Source organism: Paralichthys olivaceus, chromosome 15 (assembly GCF_024713975.1).
Source record: "Paralichthys olivaceus isolate ysfri-2021 chromosome 15, ASM2471397v2, whole genome shotgun sequence".
Classification (NCBI taxonomy): domain Eukaryota; kingdom Metazoa; phylum Chordata; class Actinopteri; order Pleuronectiformes; family Paralichthyidae; genus Paralichthys; species Paralichthys olivaceus.
In genome coordinates this window covers 21,535,666-21,559,541 of record NC_091107.1, presented here as the reverse complement: position 1 = coordinate 21,559,541, position 23,876 = coordinate 21,535,666, and the positions used below count along the sequence as shown (strand labels likewise).

General features: G+C 41.1%; 1 protein-coding gene across 6 annotated transcripts in view; it reads right to left on the bottom strand.

Moving 5' to 3' along the window:
* The window catches only part of pknox2 (pbx/knotted 1 homeobox 2), a 91,965-nt gene extending 69,884 nt beyond the window's left edge, over positions 1–22,081 (bottom strand). For 2 of the 6 annotated variants that reach the window (XM_020085439.2, XM_020085441.2), the window contains exons 1-2: positions 21,966–22,081; positions 601–682 (exon numbers count right to left, since the gene is read on the bottom strand). Coding sequence is in view for 1 of the 6 variants with exons in the window: in XM_069539884.1 (XP_069395985.1) it covers positions 601–682; positions 21,310–21,401 (174 nt within the window). In the remaining 5 variants the exon portion in view is untranslated. Of the gene's footprint in view, positions 1–600; positions 683–827; positions 7,752–21,309; positions 21,660–21,965 lie in introns of those variants that run through there. The other 4 variants (XM_069539884.1, XM_069539881.1, XM_069539883.1 and 1 more) reach the window with 4 other exon arrangements.
* Between the last annotated feature and the right edge of the window lie 1,795 nt (positions 22,082–23,876).

The window sequence follows — 23,876 nt, the reverse complement described above, 5'->3', positions numbered from 1 at the left end:
GCAGACTTGCACTATTAGGTAGTTTACTTACTAGTTGTCATTAAACAAGAATAGTCGTCATATCACATTTCAGCCTATTTACTTTTAGTTACCCTTGCCTATGATATTTTTCATGAACATATGAGAAACAGAAATCAGCTAATAATGACACGTTTATTTTCATCCTGGTCCAAGATGCAAATATTGTGTTTGTTGAGACTGAATCAACAAATCATTAAAAAGAACCGAACACAGCTCCAGCAAGAACTGAGTACAGAAATTCAAATTCTCATTTAAGGGTTGAAGAGAAAATATGCTGAAGTGATTGAAATAATTGTTTGGTCTCAACCAACTTGAACTGCAGCAGGGTAATCATTAACTGTGTACCCTGGCATGCCAACGTGTTTATAGCATGAATTATATTTGATTTTGTGCTCTTAAATTAAATCAAAGACTGGTGCTGGCCCCTGAAGAAAGTCTATCAAGACAAAATGGAGATTCTGTTCATTTAACACATACTTAAAACTGCACACCGCTCTGTTAATGACATGAATAATGAAAATTGTGCCTATACAATCAAGCTATATCATATGGTTTATAGGATGATATCTGACAACTTACAGTTAGTTTGCCCACAGCAACGCAGCAGCACTCAGTGTTGTTGTTTCTGCCGTTGGCCGGTATCCAACTCTCCACACAAAACCTGACGACAGACAAGGTCAAAATGAATGCGATTTAATAAAGTCATCATTATTAGTAAAGACCTGCATGGCATGCAAAAGATATTTTGTAAAACGTCACAAGAATATAAACATATAAAACTTGACTGAAAGGACTGTTATTATCACCTGATGTGACACTGCTAGCTTGAAGCACTGGTGCAGATAATAGTTAGGTGTTAATGAATCAGTCTGCTTTTCATTCCCCAACCGATATATTTAAAGGGTAAAGAGACATTATTCTTCATTTCTGTTGCTGTCAACAAACACAGTGTTAAGGTGCTTTCACAGAAACATTCCTTTGTTTTCAGACACGAATTCCGGATAATATATGGACTATAGCGTCTGCACATACATGCCTTTCATGTGGACCAAATCAGCAGGAGATTGTCTGGGCCAGAAGTGTTCACAACAACAGGAAAATATGTGCCCAGATGAGAGGCAGCGCCTAGTTAGGGCATGCAGGAGGTGGGACATAATGTATAAATTCCACTGCTGAAATCCAGTGACACCAGTGTCGGTGCTGAACCTAGCGGTCTTTTCAAGTTGACATCTTTGTCAGTCTTCTTTTTCATCCTAAGATATTTGTATTCTTTTGTTTGTTTCAGTTTTGCATTTGTAATGTGTTAGAATCTCTCTCACTGTGAATTCTATGGACATTATCCTGCTGTTTTCTATCACGGGCTCACCCGAACATTCTCTGGAGTTTGAAGAAAGTCCAGAGCAACTGACTCGTGTGCGTGTGCTTTCTAACATACAGCCCCTTCGTAAGATATCTGGAGTTCAGTGCATGTCTCTACTACAAAGTCATTGTAATGTAATGACAGAGTCAATTTGAATACGGCAGGTCACTGTCTGGAAACCTGATCGATTGATGATGTTTATATCCTTTCTTCATGCTCTTCCCCCAGTGCACTAACAAAACTTTTCCTATTCGCTGAGAACCCATCTCACACAGATTGATATTGAGAGTTATTAGTCTTTGGTTGTGTGTTACATGAAGAGCAACTATCTACAATGTCCATACCTGATTCTCCAGAATTTTTAGAAACCAGTTATAGTCATTCTCTCAATTCTCTCTGACTTCCCTTCTCTGTCTGTGACTCTCAGCTACAAGCCCACGTCTTTCTACCAAAGATGAAAATCTTCATATATAATTATATATGCTTATTGTATATGTACTTCAAATATAAATTATATTTCGAAAAGTACTTTGTAAGGACTACAATTGGCCTCTAACATTCAGCAAAAGATATATTCAAACGGGAATGAATGCATTTTCTGGAGACTATTTCCACAGGTGGATAAATCCTCATTGGGTGTTTATAGAGTTTTCCAGTTGCAGGGCAGAACAGCAGCGTATGTATGAGTGACAGGAATCTATCCTGTGTACAGCACCCAGTGCAAAATTTAGTTTTAATAATTCTGAGGAAATAGCAAAAGCATGTTATACCAAAAAGCAAAGAGGAGTTCGGAAAAAGAGAGTTTTAAATGGTTAAACCACTTGTAGGTGTTCTGCTTGTGTTTGATAGTAAAAAGTTGGGTTAGAGGAGGTGACATGTAACAAAGGGCCCCTGCTGGGGAGAGTATGGTAGCATATATGCTTCGGAGACCAAGGCCACAAAAATCTCTTGACAAAATAAATCTTCTAAAAGCCTCTTGCAGTCTTTGTCACAGAAGATACTAGAAAAAATTGCAAATTTCTAAAACTTAATTCAAGGGAGAACTGCATCTGAGGTCAAGACATTCACTCACAACTTTTTTGAAGTGAAAGTGGACAAATCCAAAATGGACACTGCACTGTAAAACTTCTATTGAATGCACTAATGCTCTACATTAGAAAACATTTAATATTTATTGGCAATTTAATAAAATAAGTGAATAGAAATAGATTGTACAGTAGTATGGTTAGATATGAGTATTCATGAATGTGAAGTACATTATCGATTTTCAAATCACATGCAGGATAATTCATCTTGGTAAAAACATTTTTTTTTACAAATATTAAGTCTGTTCTTAGTTGTCTTAAACATAAATCATATAATTGGAGTATTTTTATTTGAAAATAGATGCATTTTAAGAAATTATTCTATACAAGCATGCTTTTTTCCCTTTGTTACAGCCTTAAAATGACCTTTTAATTTGATTTGCAGTTAATTCCCCACTTTTATGTGACTCTCCATCCCTGTGAGCAAAATGCTACTAATTAGAATTTTCAGTGTCATAGGTGAAAACAAGGAGATTAGAGTGCAGCCATGACTCAAATTCCTCAGAGCAGTTGACTGTCTGGCCATGACTGAGCCACACAGAGCACATCGCTGCAGACAGAGCCGCGGCGCACATGCAAAAGATTTAAGTTCAATCCAGCATTCAGGGCCGGACACCTGATCTTTCACTTAAAGCTCCACCAGAACAGTGGGAGTGTGGCTGGGCCTCACAGCAGGCCGCCTACCTCCAGCAATCCGCTAACAGAGCCTCTGAAGGGATGGTATTTATCCAGTGCTGCACAGCCCAGTGGGGACTACTGTGTGTGTGGTAGGTAGGTACTACCAGAGGCCTCGTGTTGATGGGGGATAAGAATGAAACATTGTGGAGACTTGAAGCCTAAACTTTTGTTCTTTATTAGTACAAGTCACAGACCAATAGATTTAGAGAAAAACTAAGATGTAGCAAGTAAGGCAGTTTTCTGTGAGTGAACTGTTGAGTCATTTTCTTTTCATTAATTCCTTTACAGGCTGTCATGTCCCCAACATGTCTTTTCATCCTTTCAATTGACTGCAAAAAGAATGATGATGTTCTAATACAATCATTTTAATAAACTTGTATTATACTATATTAATACTTTAAATATACTTATAATAAACATGGGCTACAGCATATGAAGAAATGTATTTGATGTCATGGTGTCTTGGATACAAATGTATCCAAAACGTCTTTCCATTCTCAAATTGTCCATTCAATTCTTTCCATCGGAATTCAAATAAATACTCATTATATGTGGGGAAGAGTGTAATCCAGCAATAGTCTAGGGAGAACCTGGGATTCATTTTGCAACAATAAAAGATTGCGCTCAAGAATAGGAGAGTAGGATATATTAATGGTAGAAAAGACAAGCTTGAAGCCCAAGAAAACGAAGACGTCTTCAGGACGTATCTTGAGTCTCCCTGCCTAACAGCCCCCTTAGAACACAGGGGATTTGGTTGAGAGCATTTCTTAGGTTTCTTTCAGCCACAAAGAAAACATTTTAGCCTCTCAGTAATCCTTCCCGAAGTCCTCCCTAAGCTCCAAGGGGCCTTCCTCCCTCGGCCATCCCTCCGGCCCCGTCCGTTCACCGTCTCTCCATGACCCCTGTGGGACCTGTCTGACCTTCCTGTTGATGTCAAAGTAAATCAGAGCGGGAGCCCGTGCAGCGAGGGGCTCCACCCAGGGGGCTGGAGGTCTAATCACCGTGTTCCCTCACAAAAGCCACAGAGGAAACATTAGCATTCCTCAATCTGCCCACCATCACTCACACTGTGTACACAGGTACACACAGTGGAGGAAAGTCATTCACTTACTCTATTTATATTTATTTCCTTCTACTGAATTTTTAGGCAAATACTGTAGCTTTTACTTTACTACATATATCTGACACCTGTAATTAATAGTTATTTTACAGATGCAGGCATTTTTAGATGAGATGCGATTTTTACTGTAACAAACTTTTTGTCATTTGTGAGGATGAAACTTTGCTCCTCTGTTTTCCGTCATTATAAAAGAATATTCTGAAATTTGGGACTCATTTCTGACATTTTCCAGACCAGACAGGATTCAACGAGCACATTATCAGTGAAATCAGCATTAGATCAAACAGTGGGAGGGTGAGACCTTGCTCTTGGGTTACATTTCAGCTTTAATATGGTTGTAGGAATTGGACTCAGTTGTGCTTCTTGTGAAATGATTGTTCTATTGTTGCACCGTGTACAACATTTGCTCATATCAATAATGGGATATGCTCCAATGCATCAGGCCCCTCGGAGAGAATCTAGACTCATTTGGCTCATTTGATTTCAGTGCTCGCATTTGTGGCAAAGCAGGTTTGGATAAGGCACAGACATGATTGAATATTCAGAACTTCCTGCCTTAACTTTCCCTCTGATCATATGGAGGCTCTGCACGGCACAGAGAAAGCTCCAGATGGACATCTTTAAGATTCCCAAATCCTCCTCTTTTTTGCTAGCAGTACTTTTGGGGTCAAGGTGTGAAGGGAGGACCAAAAGACCCGTTTCCCACAATCCCTCCACAGCTATAGCCCCCCAGCTGTTCAAGGGCTTCCATAACAACAGCTGCGCAGAGGTTTAGTGGTTCATGTTGCTATGACAACAGCAGGATCAATTGGCATGCACAGACTCTCATTGCTAATAGCGAAAGTGACATTATGCCATAATTTCATTTCAATAAAACACAGGCAGGTTTTTTTTTTACGACACTAAGATTCAGGAGGACATAAAAAAGGAGGCAAATAATTAATTTTGCATGTTAATGTGAGTGGCTCGTGTGCCCAAAACTAGCAAGAATCTCCCACGCATGCTGACAACCTCACACCGGCAACCTCACACTTCAAATTCATTTCCCTGGAAATGAAGATTAACTCACTCACACAGTCTGACTGTTTCCAGCTCATACAATAGAGGCTAAATAAGTCCTCATGCCCGGCAGCTGTATGTGCCACAGATCACTGACCGGCAGGATGTGCAACAATCAGAAATATTTCTGTGCTCCTGACAAACAGGATATCCGGTCACTTGGCTACCCTAACAGTAAGGAATCAAACACTATGGGGGGATTTACACTATTGTACCAGAAACAACCTCGGCTGAACATGTACGCTATGTTTATGTGTGTGGGACAATAGAGTCTCAGGCTGAGTATCAAGAGACACGGTTGAGGCAAAGGAAATTAAAAAGTAAAGTCGCTGTTGGCTTTCATGCATTCAGCGGTTAGTAAAATATCCGTTCCCACTGCTGTAATCCCGCCAGCCGAACTTCAACCATTTGGGGCTAATTCCTGCGAATTATGAGCGGCTCACGATGACAATGGCAGGTATTCCCACGGGAGTAACCGGAGCAGGCGTGGCGTCACCGTGGGTTTAAGCCCAACATTTAACGAGCACGCAGCTGACATAGGCAGCTGTGCCAGACAAAACACTGCACCAACACATACACACTCCGTCTACACACACTTCAACGTGAGCAATTTGTCCAGCTGCTACAGACACACTCTATAACTTCGACTATGACACAAGGCTCTCTAACTTCGTGTCAATGCCACTAATCGACTCCTGGCTGAAACTTGACATTGATTCTTCCTCCTTGTCTCACAGAATATGATAGCCCCTTGTGAATAATGGCGGGGAAGAAAACAGGAATCCACTGCTAAAAATACCAGTGTCGTGATGAGTCAGGATGGATTGAGCAAACAAAGCGAGACCAGCCTAATCTCCTCCAGACTTTTGGAAAAGAAGGTCCAATCCTCAGTGCCACCAGTGGATTCCTGCATTTAATGAGTCAAGCTGCATTTAGAGGAGGAAAAAAATGAATGCACAGACAAGTGGGATAAAACGAGATTATACAATTGGAGGTTAATGATGTGAAAAAGAATCTAGAACAAAAGTGTGCTGTGGTTAGATGTTTGGAGGTGTTCAGTGACACTGTATTACAGCAGAGTAAATCCTCCTTACATGGAGTTCATCATTGATATGTCAACTGAGGCCTGGTAGCTCATGCTAACATCCCCCTCTCCATGTATCAACTCTTTAATGGCAGTAAAACTTCAGCATTGATCGCAACATTACACTTTTCTAACAATCCAGTGGAGGAAATATATTTCAAACCAACTTCCTGAGTGCAGTAAAAATGAGGTAAGTAGTGAGCTACTGCACATCGGCGTCTATCATCTGAACTCAAACCCCTTTAGGCTCTGGTGAGGCCCTTGCACTCATATGCTCTTTCACTTACACAAAGGCAACTACAAGGCTCTTCTTCAGGTGGGCCTCAGCAGTACGCTACTTTTTTTTGCTGCTGCAATGCATCATTACTCAGATCATCTCATCTCAACTCAACTCAAATCATTTCAAATAAAACACACACATTCAAGCCTACATAGAGAAGAGCCAAATAACCAACCATTTCTATGATAATCAGCTGAGTAATTAACACTGAAGTCCCTTTTCCCTGGTCAAAAAAACACAATAACACCCACTTACATTTGGCTTTTGTCTGCAAAGGGAATGGATACAATCTGAATTCACTCCTGTGTCATGTGACTCTGCAGTAGTTTTCGGCAGCTCCTGATGCAGCGGGTGAACGCGCTAATTTGGCAAGACAGCGAGGTGAGAGAGCACCTCGGTTTTCATGACGTAGAACATGACGCTCTGGGGGAGAAGATAGGGAGAAGCCAACTCCTCTACTGGCAGTGGGACATGCGTCAATCCCCTTCTTTTGCGAGTTCAAACACATAAAAAAAAAATTGGGTGTAAAAGAGGGTATGACAGACAGAGACACACTCCAGTGGATATGAAGAATCCTGAATTTCTCTCTCTCATTAACAATAAATGCTGCCTTCTCAACCTTATATAAACATAGTAGAACAGCTATTATAAATGTAGTTCAGCATTAAAAGGCTTGGGTTTTATGTTAAATGGTTAACTGTGAATATGTAAATCCAATAAACATTTCTCTAAAAGCTTTCCTTGCAAAAAGATGTTGACATGGACAGTTCACAAATGCCCAAATAAAAATCAGGGAGCTCATATTTATTCAGTCTTGCAGATGGGCCTGATGGGATTGAATCTGCTATCAAGAGAGTATAACTATAACCGGATGTTGAATTGTATCTAAAAGAAGAACAAACAACTGCAGAAAACTGTAGTCGATTTCCATTTTTCTGGCGCTCTGCACTACATCCCACATTTTGTTGCTCTTTTTTGTCACACATGTTGCCCTGATTGGTTGTAGGTCTGCTCTGAAACAGTTAAAAATGGGAGAATGTCTATGCCAGGTCACTCGTGTGCAGGGCCATACGGGGAATTGTTGAACAAAGGGCCCCAATGTGGGGTTGGCTCTTTAAAATGCCCGCAATATATGATTTTATCTCAAATTTAATGTCAAGCCTCGGCTCATGTTATGTAATATATACACAGTGACTCTTTCAGTGAAGTATCCCTGAATGAGGAGATTTTCACCTACATTATCAATTACGTTTAAAACTCTGGAAATGTGATTTGCAAGAGAAATGAGTCAATTCCTACAGAAGTTATAGAGCATGATAGAAGGCTGTATGGAGATTTAGTATAAACATTATTATGCTCCTTTGTCTTTTCAAGACTGCAATATTCTACTGAGCAACCGACTATAATTAGAGATCAAGAAAACAACCACAATCAATTCTACATACATTGTGAGATATTGTATAGTCACCAAAACATATAAATGCATCGTTAAAGAGACTGGAAGCCTCTAAATTTTAAATTAGGTGCACAAAGATCAGATATCACGGAAAAACATGCTGTGTTGCTTTATGGCACCAAACAGGGAGTTGTTCTGCAAACGAGGAAGAGCGCTGTGTCTAAAACCAACGTGCAGTCAATACAACACTCGACCAATTTATATGAGTGTGAGACAGAGAAACGTGGCCACAATGGTGCTTTGAAAAATTCTCAAAGTGGAACGAAACATGTTGTGTCTAGAGCGGGTACACGTCTTTCTGCTGACAATTCCACTTCATGCATTTTATGTATGGCGGGAAAATATGGCGCAACTCTACATCACAATGATGACACAAAATAACCACGATTCATACATAAGTGTCTGGAATCAAAATTTACTGCTCACTATAGAGTAAACTACTTATTGTCAGTGAACAAGGGGCTGATCTTGGACACAGCCAAGGTTTTCCCTCTCTCGCTTCCAACATGATCCAAAAAAACTCATCTTTTTCTGGAAACACAAAGGAAGGCTTCGGTTGAAGCAGCGTGATCCTCTTTGTGACATGAATCCTTACCCGCTACAGTCTTCCAATCATTTCCATTATGGTGTTTGTATACAGGTATCAGTTGTTTTCCTCTCTCTTTCATTGTGTGGGCATGAAACAGACAGGGTACGCCGGGAAGACAGAAACACAATGGACTTGGCAGAGACGGCCAAGGCAGAACAGACAGTGAGGAATTCCCCATCAGTCTCTGAAAAGCTAACCTTGCCTTTTTTTTTTCTTTTCTCTGACTCTTCCCTCCCGGTGAGAGCCCAAAGGAAGAAAGTTAACTCTTTCACTGTCATGCTGGATGTCTGTTTGCTCAGTGTGCTCAGATCCTCATATAAAGCATCGCATCTCGAAGGACTGAACCCACAGAATTTACTGATGGTCGTGTCTTTCTCTCTGTAGCCTCAGCTATGCGTTTCCACCAGTTGGAAATGCACCACGTATTTCACAAGGCCCCTCAGCTCTATATCTGGGTAGTTAAATACTTTCTGTCCATTTCCCAGGACAGAGAATATAGTGTCTTTAAATTTAAGGTGCTCTGCCATCTGTATTAAATGTCTGGCTGTTTATATAAACTACTGACCGCGGGGGGAAGGAGAAGGCAGCGTGCAGCGTCTTCGCTGAAATGGAGGGGGACGGAGAGATTCACATCAACACACAGGCTGAAAAAAAACATAGGGGCAAATTCAGACAGTACAGTATATTCTCAATCAATTTCTCCATCCTCACTTGCACACACTGTCACACACAGAAGCCATTTTCAGACTTGAACATGGATTTCCGCTCAATTGGGTTTGGACTTCCTCCCGAGTTTGCCTTTCACAACAACACAGAAATCTACAGAGCGATGGGGTGAGGGGAGGCGGAGCAGGCAGAGGCAGGACGTAATGTATATATTCTGCTGCGGACATCACATGTTTGTTGACCCACATCGACACCGGTGTCGGCCCTTATCACTAAAATCTCTCTTCATTGGTATAGTATTGCACTGCTTATCATCCTGTTTTTTTTTATTTTTGCCAAGAGATATCCGCAAGAGGATCCTCTATTTTCTCAAATGGGCTTATTCGGATATTCTGTTTTTCCAAGGGGGTCTGGCTGGAGAAACTCAGTCCAGAGCCTCTCACTCCGATATGCGACTCTTCCATAAAACGTCAGAGGTTATCTGGAGTTCAATGTCATCCCTCATCACTTGCTATGGTGCGTCCCACCTTCAGAGTTCAACGTCTCCCTGAGAAGAACCACCACACCTTGCTCTTGACCTCATCCATTAAAGGTCCAGTGTGTAAGATTTAGGTGAAAGGGAACTATTGGCAGTAATGTAGAATAATCCTTGTGATGTTTACACTCGTTCGTTTTATGTAAATTGTATGAATTGTAGTTTTCTTTACCCCAGAAAAGGCCCTTTATATTTAAATACTTTATATCTACATTGAGGGGACCCTCTCTACGGAGGCTGCCATGTTTTTTACATTAGTCCAAACTGGACAAACTAAACACCTTTTGAGTTTTTATGACAACTGAAGGCTACCACAGGTTCTTTTTCATGTTTGGAAGGAGAGGGTGAGGTGAGGTGTGTTCAGCTGCAACATGCAACTTCAACACTAGACATCATAAAATTAAAAATCACTAAATTCTTCACACTGAACCTTTAACCACATTTTTGTTGTTCTTGTGAGATTGGCCCATTTTTTACTTTAAAGCGGCAAAAAAATGTACATAAAACTTAAGTAAGCGTGTGTGTGTTATGAAACAGATATCCCCTTTTTTTTTTTAAAAATCAAATCGAAACAATTTGCGCTGAGTCCAAGACACACACCACGACGGGACACCCCATGCTCTTTAAAGCTCTGAGTCAATTTCATTTTCCTCTGGCACACAAAGTGAAGTGTAATCTCCACAGGCAGCTGTTCAGATCACACAGATCTCCAGCTGTTGTAAACTTATAGACGGTATGTAAAACGGTTGATCAAGGCCCTCATCTGAGCTTTCTGCTTTTACTGTGGGCATATTTCACAATGCCTACGCTGACTCTATGAATAAATAGGTTTCCTACTAGTCTGCTCATGTGGCTTGTCGATGTGTTTTTTCCAGTAAGTATGTGATATTCCTGTGTATGTGTGTGTCTGAAAACAAATCTTAATGTATAAACAATGAACATGGCTCTGACTGAGTTAGCTGTATTTACTTATTTTTTACAAAAGCATGTTTTTTTTTAGTTCAGGTCACATTCGGAGTGCCTGAAAACTGAAGTGTGTGCTAAACTGCTGTCACCTCACAATCTTCAAGTGTCAGCGTGGAGCGCCATCGTTGAGTGATCCACTTAGGACATGGCGATGATTTCACTTAGAAGACAGGCTGACCGACCAGTCCGCCCTCCTTCAAAGCTTGACAAACAAATCTGACCCTCAATAAGCACTATCGCATTTCAAACCCTCATTTGCACCACACTGACACTGTAGCAATGCCAGAGCGGTGCCAGCAGGGAGACCGGCACAGGCATACCATCAGGGGTACACAGACCTTGACCGGAGGAAAGCGTGTGAAGGGAGGGGCGGCTGGAGAGCTGTCTCCACTCTCTCAGCGAGAGCCTTGCCACATAATGGCAGACATGACACTGCACCGCCTCCAAGCTGCCGCATTTATCCACACGCCGGCTCGGCAGCTGTTAAGAACTCACTTTTAGCACAGACCCATCATCACTCTATGGAGATAAACCTTTATGAAGTTGCACTGGAGTGGGAGGTGTGTGTGGGTGCATGACTGTATGTCTTTTTTTTTATCATTCTTTTCTACAATATTCCTTTAGTCAGTGATAATTAAAACCCTCTAAACTTTGTTACGAATTCCTCGGAGATGCTTCGTCACACTTTTGGCTGCAAACGTTTGGAGGAATCTAAATGTGGTTTTGATCATTTTCAAATTCTACTGGCATTTTTATTTAGAAATAGCGTGGGTTACAGGAATAACTAATGTATCTGTGGAGACTCAGTGGAAATAATGTGCCCTTACATTGCCATGCAGTGTCTGCTCGGCACACAGATGTAAAGGAAATATTTGCACTGTGGATCTTTCTTACCTTTCAGTCAACACAAAAAAGACGATAAAACATCTCTGCCTCACTCTGTCTTAATTACATTTAGTGAAAACAGTAGGAGTAACGCCGAATTTCATGATATAAACTCTGACAGCTGTCCTTTTCTAAACTATGGCTGCCATCACATTGTGAATATGAGCTTTAATTTCCTTTTTGTCCCTTAACAACTCACTGAATAAATAAAAAAAACATGTCAGTGCTGAAAATAGCTCATTATGTTTGTGTTTCACAGGCTTTTGGCACAGGTTAGTGAAAGGTGTCACTGCCAAAAATGCTGCAGGACCAAAAAACTGTGACGGAAACATTTGGTGTCAAAGAAGTTGTTCTTGTTATTTAGTGGAGGGGGGAGGAAAAAAAGGCAGGCATCTGAGATGCTGCTGGCAGCTTTTGACTCTGTTGGATGATAATTCTTCTATATAAATCTGTGCGGAGGATTTATATACAAGTGTTTAAGTGGCAAATCAGTTTGATTTATAAACCATTTTAAATCAAGCTCAATATGAAACTTTTTAAAGGAAACTGTAGACATGCACATGATTCATTCTACATCACTGCTGACTTCTAACCAGAGCAAAGAATGCCAGGCTTACAGTTCACAATGAATCTATTTATATACAGCACATCACTGGTTTTTGATCGGCTTGTAAAACTTTAACTTATTGCATTTTTAAAAATCCCCTATGTCTTTATAGGCAGTTCACACTAACTCCAAGGCAAGATATTGCAACTGGACTTCATCCTAATTGGCTCCCCTCATTAAAGGGCAACTGAAATGTTTCCAAGCAGTGCAGAATTAAGCCGGACACAAATCCAGCAGCAGGTTCGCCTCATGTGAATTGGAAGATCTGCTGCTGTCGGTCGATAATAGCCATATTAGGACTGCTCGGCTTTAAGCACAGTTTGAGCAGTTTAGCTCAACCTCTGACTGAACCTCATTTACAGTGTTTTTGAATAATGCCTCTTATGTGGAGTTCCAGGGCTTTCTACTTTGCATGTAAAAATACAACACAATCGAACCTGTAATTATACATCGTAAGGTTCCAATGGAAATTCAAGGGGATGTTTCTATCAACAACAGATCACCAAAAACTCCACAGAACTGATGCACATCTGTCATTTGGATTGGATAAGATCTCTGCAGCAGACAGCTGCCAATGTCAAGTCGTATACTGCTCTGTCTTTTACAATAGTCTCTATTACGCCCTTATGTCTGCTCTAAAGCAAAATATATATCTCTATATATATATATTTCTTTACACAAGGAATTTCCACCAGCATTTAAATGTAATAAACACACACACACACCACAAAACACATTGAAAGAGCAATATTTGTTGAGACACTGCAGTGATATTAAACGCTCCTTCTCTTTCCTGCGTTTCTCACTTTTCAGGAATGTCTTGAACAATACCATCTCTGAGAGCAAACCTCTTATCGTGGCACATATCCTAACATGCTAATTACCCCACACACAGTTTGAGTTCATTTATTATGCATGAAATAATCTAATATGATGACTGTGATAATTATGCGCACATAGATAAGATAAAAGAGTGGTAACCAATTATGGCGCAGGAGTTGGGAAAAGTAATTATTCTTTGTAGTGGAAAGAAGTCTTGGTTTGGAAAAGAGGGTTCAGTCTGTGTTTTTTTTTCCTCTCTCTTCAGTTCACAGTGCTGCAATTACCATGTGGAATCATGCCTGCACTCGCTGATAATGTTTAAGGAATATTTTATTGATTAACCGTACAGGAACACAGACTCCATGCCTTCTCATTTTAAGAGTTGGATGTAAAAAAAACTCTCACTGAGTGATTAACTGTAAAAAAAATAAATCAATAACAGTATAGGACCTGCTCAAGTTTATAAAACCGCTGCTGAAATAAAGTGCTTTCTGCATAGCTTCATTTACAGCAATGTGTCTGTTATGATAATTGTGCACGCTCGCTCCCCGAGCCTCTTCACACACTCCAGAAAGCTGACATGTTTACATTACGACTTGAAAGGCAACACGACTCGATGCCTCAGGTCTCGTCAGCAGCAGCAAATCAGAGAGGACACTAAAAAGAAGGAGTGGCGCTTGCAAATCAGACGCGTGTTGCAGAGTCATTAAATATTACCACTTCTAAAATCAGAGCCGGCATGTGCGGTTAGCCCGCACCACTGTACAAACACACTTAACACAGCACAGCTTTCTTTTTGACAAATTACGTGCCTGCCACTGCAAATCGCTGAAAACAGAGACCCCACAGTAATTACATTTTTCTGTGACTGTTTTGGTTTGAATTTTTGAAGTAAATCAAACTTGTGTTGGAGTGCGGCTGCCCGAAAACAGAGTTCAATGCAAGGAAGGAAAGAAATGCTTCACGGCTGCTCTTGGAAACTTCGGAGGGATGCAAACTGAGTCGTGCAGAAAATTTAACATTATTAAGAAACACAGCAAAGGGAGGTTATCTGAGCACATAGAGTATAAACAAATTATAATGCAGAAATTGTACAATATAAATACACATTATCTAAAGGAGGATTGTTTTACTGACCTCTAACTGAAACCACATTTAAGTGACTCAGGGGTACACACGTCATGTTCACACTCAACCGGAAACCTCTGTCACCCATTACCCAGCCTATGCCTGCCTTGGACTGCTGTAGTTGACTCATGATTACTTACAGACTCAAAGCTTCGGGCCAAAAATGATATACTCCGAGACTGGTCAACAAAGCGAATCTCGAACACATGAGTCACTGTCAACTGTCACGTTGTCAAATTCACACCAAACATCAGCACAGCGGGGCCCGTTAGAGATGTGTTGATCCAGCTATCATTGCAAAACGGGAAAAATAAAAAAGAAGAATATGGAGGCAAGATTTTAAAAAAAATCTCAATTGGCTCTTGTGCTCTGTAGCTGTAAATGTGAGGTTAATGTCAGCGGCACTTGTGTTTCCTTACTCTCTCAGCAAAGTCATAATGTTCTGAATGTAATGAAGTGAGGAGAGGAGAAAGGAAGGACGATGAATGCAGCCGAGAAGGCGAGCGCCGCATTTCACAAGGTTCGTCTGGACAGCTTCAGAATAATCAAGCTACTGTATGATTCTGAAGAAATGACTTTTTCACCGATGTGTTTATTCGGATATTAAGAAATGTCCCTCACATCATTGACAAAGGAAAAAAAGAAGGAGCACATGTACCAAGCTAATTCACTTCCCTTATGAAACTGTGTAAGTTGTAGAACACTGGGGAAGGGTTGGGGACAAAGGAGATTTGCTTTAAAGTTAGACAACAGATAAACTGGACTTTTCATTCATTCTTGCATATGATTAAAGCATGAAAGAGAGACTTGCACTTTGCTGAAGACGTGTCAAATACTTTACAAAAATATACCGCCACACAAGCATTTATATATGGTAATGATGCTGGAACTCTTAATAGATGCTATTTTATATACACGTATACATGTGTAATGTGTCTCTAACCCACACTCTGGTTTACGCTGACTCCTGTGTGTGGTTAGGTTTGAACATCAGAAGACAAAATGGATAAAATTAGGAAAGGGTTGTGGTTGTGGTCAAATGTTTCATGCGTAACTGTTTTTCTCTAACTTAAACACTGCAGTGAGTGCTCACACGTCAATGCCAAAAATGATGTTGTATTCACAAAAGAGGACACAATAGAAAAACTGGCACAACATTTCTGTCATATGTTTTGTGATTTAGTATTTTATTTATTCTTTTATTTCTTAATTTTTGTTTTTATGTACATTTGTATTTATTTTTACTTTAGTTTTTTATTTGTGAAGCACTTAGTTGCTTTTTTTGAGAAGTGCTATACAAATAAATAAACAAATTATTATTATTATTGTCATTAAATTATCATTAAAAGCTGTTAAGCAATGCTTTGCTATTTAACTATAAAGTTGTGGAACTTGGCAGCTATATATTTGTTTTCATAGGCTGTTGTTGTTGAAATATGTCTTTTATGTTTTTTTATATTAGACCACATTATGTCACATTAGAAGCATTTTAAATTTAAAAGCTACTCTCTAAACAGTTAAGCTCCACAGTTGTGTTACAGTATCAGAGGCATTTAGATCCTTAGGGCACTGATGAACTATTATTAATTCCAGTGCTGAGACATCCAGGATGCCAAAAGCCTTAATGAAATATTATACCGGAATAAAGCAGCATGGTCGTCCTTTAATATTTTAAGAGCGACAAGTCCTGTGAAACACCATAAAAGATGTAGCCTTCCTCTGGAAAATGAGACACACTTTGACTGAAGCCTGCGCTGTCATAAAATCATGGCACTTTTATAGCAGGGGACAGGACTACATAAAGAAAGTCATTTGCAGCTAATAAGAGCGATCACTAAAATGCATTAGGGCAAATTATTCTGTCCTTGCCACTGTGCAGTGCTTTTACTAAAGTCTGTTGATAAGCTGCTGTTTCACCTAAGAACTTATTCACTAACAAGTGTTTCATCAGCCGCCTGGAAAGGCCGCTTGGAGATTAACAACGAGGTACACAAATGGATTTGAAGAGAAAGCCACTTTTGGGGAAAGTCTAATGTCAGAATAAAGGAGCAGCTACAGCCTGAGTGAAAATATTGTCCTTCAGATCAATGGTGTCCTGGAGAGCAATAGGCTGAAACATTCAGATGCGATGTGAGTGGCAGAACACTTAAATAATATCTTTGGAGAGGATTCTGAACAATGGAACCGTGCTCCAATAAATATCCTTTGGAGGTCACAACTTCAGCGCTGTTGCATTTCTACTTAAAGTGCAGGAGACTTCAATAGGCAGCTCTGCCAATAATCAAAGTGGGTTGATTTGAAAAGGCTTCAAAAGTGGATCATTTTTCATCTCTATGGCGCACCTTTCCTGTGTCGCCTCATGTCTTAGGCACCCAACTGGTCTCTTGCTGAAGCTCCTCTGTGTGTCACCACAGAGGTTTTCAAACTACAGCCACCTCAACCCCCAAAATAATAGAGCAAGAGACCCCCACCATGATTGGAGGTAGTTGCAGTACACAGAGGATACTGATTTGAGCAATTTCCCCAAAAGAACGCCTATGTGCACATGTTGCAGTGTTTCCTGTGGTGCTGTAAATTGACCGGTTGCAAGTGGTACTGTAACTAATCCGTATTAATAACTACAGAGGTCAAAAAACAAAGAAAATCTGTAAAAATATTTTTATTTGCATGTTTTTTTTCAATGTATCAACTGTTTAAATCTTTTTCTAACAACTGTGGCTAAAATCACGGTATTACTAATCATTTCTAAATTGTATTGAATTTCTGGGAATCATCTGGCAACCCCTCCAGTGGGTCCTGACCCCGTCTTTGAGAACCACCGCATTACTACAGCTGTAAATGTACCCGAGTGAAAACAACAACATCGGGGGGTCATCAGGGATGCAACAGCACTTCACAGTGCTGATATGAGTTAGCTTAGTGTTGACAAAAATAGCCTCTGTTGATGTGCACTTGGCGGTAAAACTCTGTGTTTGTCTCCAACTTTGTAATAAGAGTTACTCTGACTCACAGAGGAGGAGGAACAGCTTTCCTGCTGGTAACGGCACTGCAGTGCTGAAAAACAGCTGGTATTGTACCTGCAGTATACGGAAAGACCGAAGTTTAGGCAGAAGAAAAACACTCTAATAGTACAACAGCAGTTCTGCTGAAGGCGTCAAGCTGTAAGCTGCAAACACACATTTGTATGTGGGAAGAGAAAGCCCCTGTCACCTTTATGGCCAACAGATTAATGCATGGCATAGAGTCGGGGCTATTAACATGGAGAAGCAGCAGTGATGACATAAGTTTTAAAGAGTATTACACTGTGGGAGATGCTCAATTGTAGTGACACCAGTTTGGCCCATGCATTTATTCATTTTCAAAGGACACACAAATATGCTTGCACACAGTGCTTGGTAGGATTTTCTCTGCTATGATCTGCTGCTGAATTCAAATCAAATATTTTGAACCTCACCCAGCTCAGCTGTTACCAGGACTCTCAAATATAATAAATTCAGGATTTACTGGCAGGCTTCATATTTCTCTGTGTGAAGCTCTACTCATTTATTAGGATTATCTACATTCCACCAGAGATAAGAACCAAAGGCACAATGAGGTTTGGAGTCTTGTTAAAGGTCTGTAAATGCAGAATATATAATAAGCAGCTGCTAATTTGATTTTGTGCTTGATCCTTGAATAACAACCACTGACGTCTAAAAATAATGTGTTTTAATTGCTTTTAGTGCAAGAATAATAAAATCAAAAGAAATTTATACTAACGGCATGAATACCGAAGAAATAAAAGAATGGAAGTAGCCTAGTTCTTACACATCTTTGAGATCAATTTCAGCCACAGCAAACACTGTATCTGTGTGTGCGTCCTGCAGCTGAAACACCGAAGCCTTATTTGACTCCCCTATTCTGTGCCATGACTTCGACTTCGTTTATGGAATGTGTCCCTGCTGGGTTTTCATTTCCTCTGTCTGAAAAAAGGAAGGCAATCAGAGTACTGATGCTAAAATCATTACCTAATGACTAAAGCCTTTGTACGACTTCCTCCATGCTGCGACATTCATTGTTCAGCCGCACATCTCGTATAATTGTGCGGAGAGGAGCATTTGCAAAAGTTTGTTTGAGGGCTGTGTGCAGGGCAGGTCTGCACACGGCCTCAGACGTGCTGAGTCTAATCAATCACTCAGACTCCTTCAGAGGAGTAATATGGACTTTTTGTACAGAGGATGTTCTGTGAGCAGACATATTGGGGCTGCAGTCACACAGTGAAGCAGCACAAAATGTGATTTGACCCAAAATACGAGTATTTTGAACGTAACAAGTGCTCATTAGGAACTTAAATTGTTGTGCATATCAATAATAACGTCACCTGCACAAATGTCTTCTGTAAACTGTGAATGTGTGCACATCAGAGGGATCTCTGGGCTGAGGCAATACAACAGTTATTTTCTGAAGAATGTGAGGATGAAACCATCTTACTGTTAGATTAATATTCCCAAAATGCTCTTTATAAGTTTCAAACAAAAGTCTCCAATTGATGTTTGAGCAATAACACTGACTGACTGCAGTTTTCAAACTTAACCATACCACAGCCCTATGCAGCATGCATTTTCATGACATCTCTATGTCCTTCCAGAAACAAACCTCCGTGATGTTGACAGTATAGGGGATCATTAAATTTGCCTGCTGCTCCTCTTGGAGCATAAATCAAGCCAATCCATCTCTCTCTGACCCAGCTCCCTGGTGGCTTACTTAGAGCGGTGCCAATGCAGCACTGGCTGTGGAATGAGCAAGGGTAAGCATGCAAGGGCTGCGCTTAAGCTGCGCTCTCTGACGGTATAAACAGGCCTCTGCCTCGTCTTGAGAGCAATGGGGATCAAGCGGGCTTAGTGGGCATGACCTATGAGGACCCAGACAGGCACAAAACATGCAACACAACACAATTGTCTTAGGATTGCTGCACTATTGAACAGGAGAAAAGTGGCCGTGTCAACTCTGTTCACAGGCCCAAGGATTCCCAAAAGATTTAAGCCTTATGAATAATTCTCGACATCCTCTCCCTTTCCTCAGCCCGGTTTAAGAAAACGAGGCCCTCAAAAACAACCAGACACCTCAAAATCTCATCTCACAAAGTAAGACCTAGTCTTTCAAGACTAAAAAAACATGCCTCTTCTCAAAAATGACGTACGGCTGTCTGCGACAACATGCAGAGTGGAAATAGAGGAAAAGGCGAAGGAAATGACAAGACATTTGCGCGTGGTTTAATTTCCTGAATTGCTTTATGGTCATACATAAATGCTTAAATTGGTTTGTAACATATGCTCTCCTCGCTCTGTTTACTTCCTTCATTTAGTGTGACTGAAACACTTTATTAGTGATTATCCCCTCAAAAGCTGCAGGAATGCACAGCATCACACCTCATCGTGTAATTTACCCATGTAGTAGGAATGGGAATATGCAAATAGTGTCAGAGTATTTTGCAGCAGCAAATATGCCCCTGGGCTGCTTGTCCAATGACACAAATCATCAATTAAGATCTCAGCAGGGTTTGCGGATAAACTAAATTGGCATTATCCTTATCAAGACAATATGGAGAGCCATGTGGGGTACATGACAACAAAGAACAAACATCACTGAGGGTGACTGGTGGTGATGCGTTTCAGCTCACGTGTTCGAGTGTGTGTGTGTGTGTGCGTGTCGCAAAAATGTATTCCCAGCAGAATCACCCACTTTGAGACAATGACAAAGGTACCCAGTAATTTAAATGGTGTAAAAGGTAACAGTGCTTCTTTGAGGTCCTCCAACAGCGACTCGCTGCAACAACAACAGCGTCTTTCAAAGCATTTACTTTCACAGGGGGTGCGAGTTTTGGCTCCTCGTGGGATTTCCTGCTCAGCACTCTGCACCTGCCTCGTGCGTGTGACTGAAGGAGCTAAAGTGGTCTAAATCGCCATTGTGATTTCTCAGGGAAGCAGATGATTAGTAAACAAATGGTTCAGGCATATTTAATTAGGCTAATGTAATCCCACTGCTCGGTCTTTGCAGTCAGGGGCCCTGACTTTGTAGTATATAGTTGAAACATTTCACTATTGTCAGATGACAACGAATCTGTGATAGAAAAGTAACCTGAGCGTCAACTTTTTTGCTGTGTTTGCCAGATAGGGGCATGTGTTCGCACAGTCATTTGATATTTGATCTTCATGTGTATAAATATCATACAACACAAACCAAAATGCAGCAGAGGACCTGCAAATCTGTGCTTTTCTAACTAGCTACCTGAGACAAGCTACCTGACGTGCCACTGAAAAGTCTCCTCTGAGTTTAACAGTCATTTGTGGAATAAACCCGCTCAGCTGAAAAAGACAGCGGCGAGCGTCACACAAAGAAGGCCAGTGTTTGGTGTGGAGAGGCTTTTGCAGGGCAGGGGCGGCTGAGAGTAAACATCAGACCTCGGTGAGATGCAGGTAGCTTTACTGAGACACGCTCCAAATTAAAGACGAGTGGGATTCATACAGAGATGCAGACAGCTTGAAACTACCTGTCTGACCTTTAAAAACGCTCAGATTTTTTTGCTTTACATCACTCTGGAATAAATGCAGCCATTATCGTTTTGTACAATGTTGTTTCACTTTGGGGAAAAAAACTGCTGGTCATTAAGTGCAAGGATTTGAAATAACATTTAAACAAAACTACCTTTCCAACTACATTTGCTATTTTCTTCCTTTTCAGTTTGACATTTATATAATGATGTTATTTTTTATTTAGTCACACACACACACACACACACACACACACACACACACACACACACACAGACGCTACAATCTAGAAATTGACCAAATTATGGAAAACATAAAAATGCTGAATTGACTCGAATGAACTTGAGTGGAAGTTATTTTCCACTGAACATATATATTTTAATGTAGGCCGACAAACACTCAGCAATCGCGATCAGAGCCTTCTGGATAAAAACACACCAGGTTAAGTTGAACAGGAGGAAAACACGCAGCGGCGGTGAAGAGGCAGCACAACGCGGGAGAGACCCGCGCATCACGCACTCGTCGTTCATATATAAATCATGTGTTATTCCGCCGCTGAGTGTCACAGCCGCAGGAGCAAAGCTGCCTCCTTCTGCCCGGTCCCTCTCTATTATTGTTATCGCTACAATTACGAGCTTCTGCGCCGAAGCATCCGCCGCCGAACACAACACCTCCCGCAGACACGCGCATCACAAACATCACCGACACGTTATTGTGAAAATCCCAAAAACCTCCGCATCAAGAATTAAAACGAAACAGAAAAAAAAAAAAAAAAAATCCACTGGTCTTTCAGTCCAGCACAAAAATGCATCTCCTCGCTTTTTCCTCTCTCTTTTTTTCTCCCCCTCCTCTATACTTCCCCTTCCCTCCCTCCCTCTCTCTCTCTCTTTCTCTCTCTCTCTCCCTCTCTCCCTCTCTCTCTCTCTCTCACTGGCCCGGCTGTCTGACTGTATGAATAATGTCCTGCTTTTTGTAATGAAGTGAGGGAGGGAGGGAGGGAGGGAGAGGGGGGAGAAAAGGGGGAAAAGGGGGGGAGGCTGAAGTGGAAGAGCCCTGCTCCCATGCACTGACATTGAAAATGAATGACAGCTTACCTGCATGCCAATCTTCATCAGACTGACACTGGGCTGACAGCACAGCCTATACTCCTCCACACAGCCGCTGACGTCACCCGCGCCAGGCCCCTCCCACCTCCATCTCCGCTCTCACCCCCCGTTTTCCCAGCGCCGGCCCGCTGATGCCTTCCAGTGTCCGTGGGAAATACGGCAATCACGCGTGGGCCTGCGTAAAGAGACGGGGAGCGCGTCAACCGCGGGCGAAGAGGAGACTTCACGTGTCGTGCCCAGGATCGATGGCGAATCCTGTTGGTGCACTGCAACGACTTGGAGGTGATGCGGAAAAAAACAGGGAACGGATCTGTCTGCGTGTTCCCGAGGAGTTTGTAAGATTTGTAAGGGTTGAGAACCAAAAGTGTAAATGCACAAGTAATGTGTTCTTATTTAGCTTGAAGACAGATGGACAAAAGAGGACAACAACAACACAAACACCTCATTATGTTGTTTGATGAATCCATTTTCATCTATTTTTGTGACCGTGAAGCAGCAAAAGATCTCTGATGGGAAAAGAGCAGAATGTGAGGAAAAGCTGGGCACAACCTTCAATGACAACTTCCACGTTTTGTATTGTTTGTCGCCAGAACTCCAGCAAAATACCTTGTAGCCAGCCATGCAGGCAAAGAGCCTCTTAGTCATTCTGGACTATATTTAACATCACTGAATTCAGTGCAATCACCCGAGCAAAGCAAATGCTGCAGGAAACACGAGTATGGAAGCCTATATGGAAAATAACTCACATGTTGAAATAGTTTATTTTGGTCATTTTGCACTTAAGGGCAGATGATGTCACAGAGCCTTATGAGGCACAGTGTAATTTGTGAATATAGGCTATGCAAGTAAAATTTGATTGATAGATTGATTGATTATATAATCTAATTATTTGCTTCCAAAGCGCTTCAGTGAGGTCAGGTCAAGTTGCCACTCAAACCCCTTTTATCACAGACCATCTCTGTCACTCCCTTTAATCTGGTTGACATTTTTGAGACAGTGGCAGCACCAAACTCTGCAAAGCTGGCTGTGCATTTGTCCTGTGTTTCTCTTCACTCTCAGCATCCATCCATCTGAATATGACCATCCTCTGTCGTCTGGTCTTTTTAATCAAGCAAAGCAGCAATTTACACTATATCACAACCATAGCCGCTGGATTCGTGAATCTTACGAGGATCACTTAAAGGCAACATGTCTTCTTCCAGTAAACTCACTGAGACCCCCCCACTTCCAGTAGGGCCGCGGCGCACACACGCGGATCTGGCCAGCCCCCTGTCGGTGCGCATTAGTACTTGCATGCTTCGAAAAGATTGCTGGGATGATGCAGTGAGTGGAGATTCTGATGAGGCTGGAAAAGTCCAACTTCAACCTGATATTTCCAGGTTAGAAAAACTGAGTGTGCCTTCAACAAAACCCACTTGTTCACATATACACATAAAGCAGCACTGATGGAGGGAGATGTGGTCAGGGTGAGTTTCCGTTTCTTATGCTCAGCCTAAATAAAAGTAAGCATTGGATAATAAGATCCATCCTCAGCAATATATAGCAGAAGCAAAAGTAATTACAATATATTGAAAAATCTCATTTTATTAGACTGATATCTAATAATGGATCAATGTGTATTCAGCAGTGTACCCAAAGGTTTCAAAGGTTTTATTTGTCATCTGCACAACAGATACATAGCGTACATGCTGGCAATGAAAATCTTAAATCCCAGGCGCCTCAAGCAACTCAACATGTAATAGTGTCAGAAAAATAATAAAATAAGAGTAACTAAAGATACAAATACCAATACAATAGTGCAAATAAACAAGAAAGTACAAATGTCAATAACAGAAAGTACAAATGTCACATGACTGTTTACATGATTAAGGGCCAAGCTCCTCCAGTTGGGAGACACGT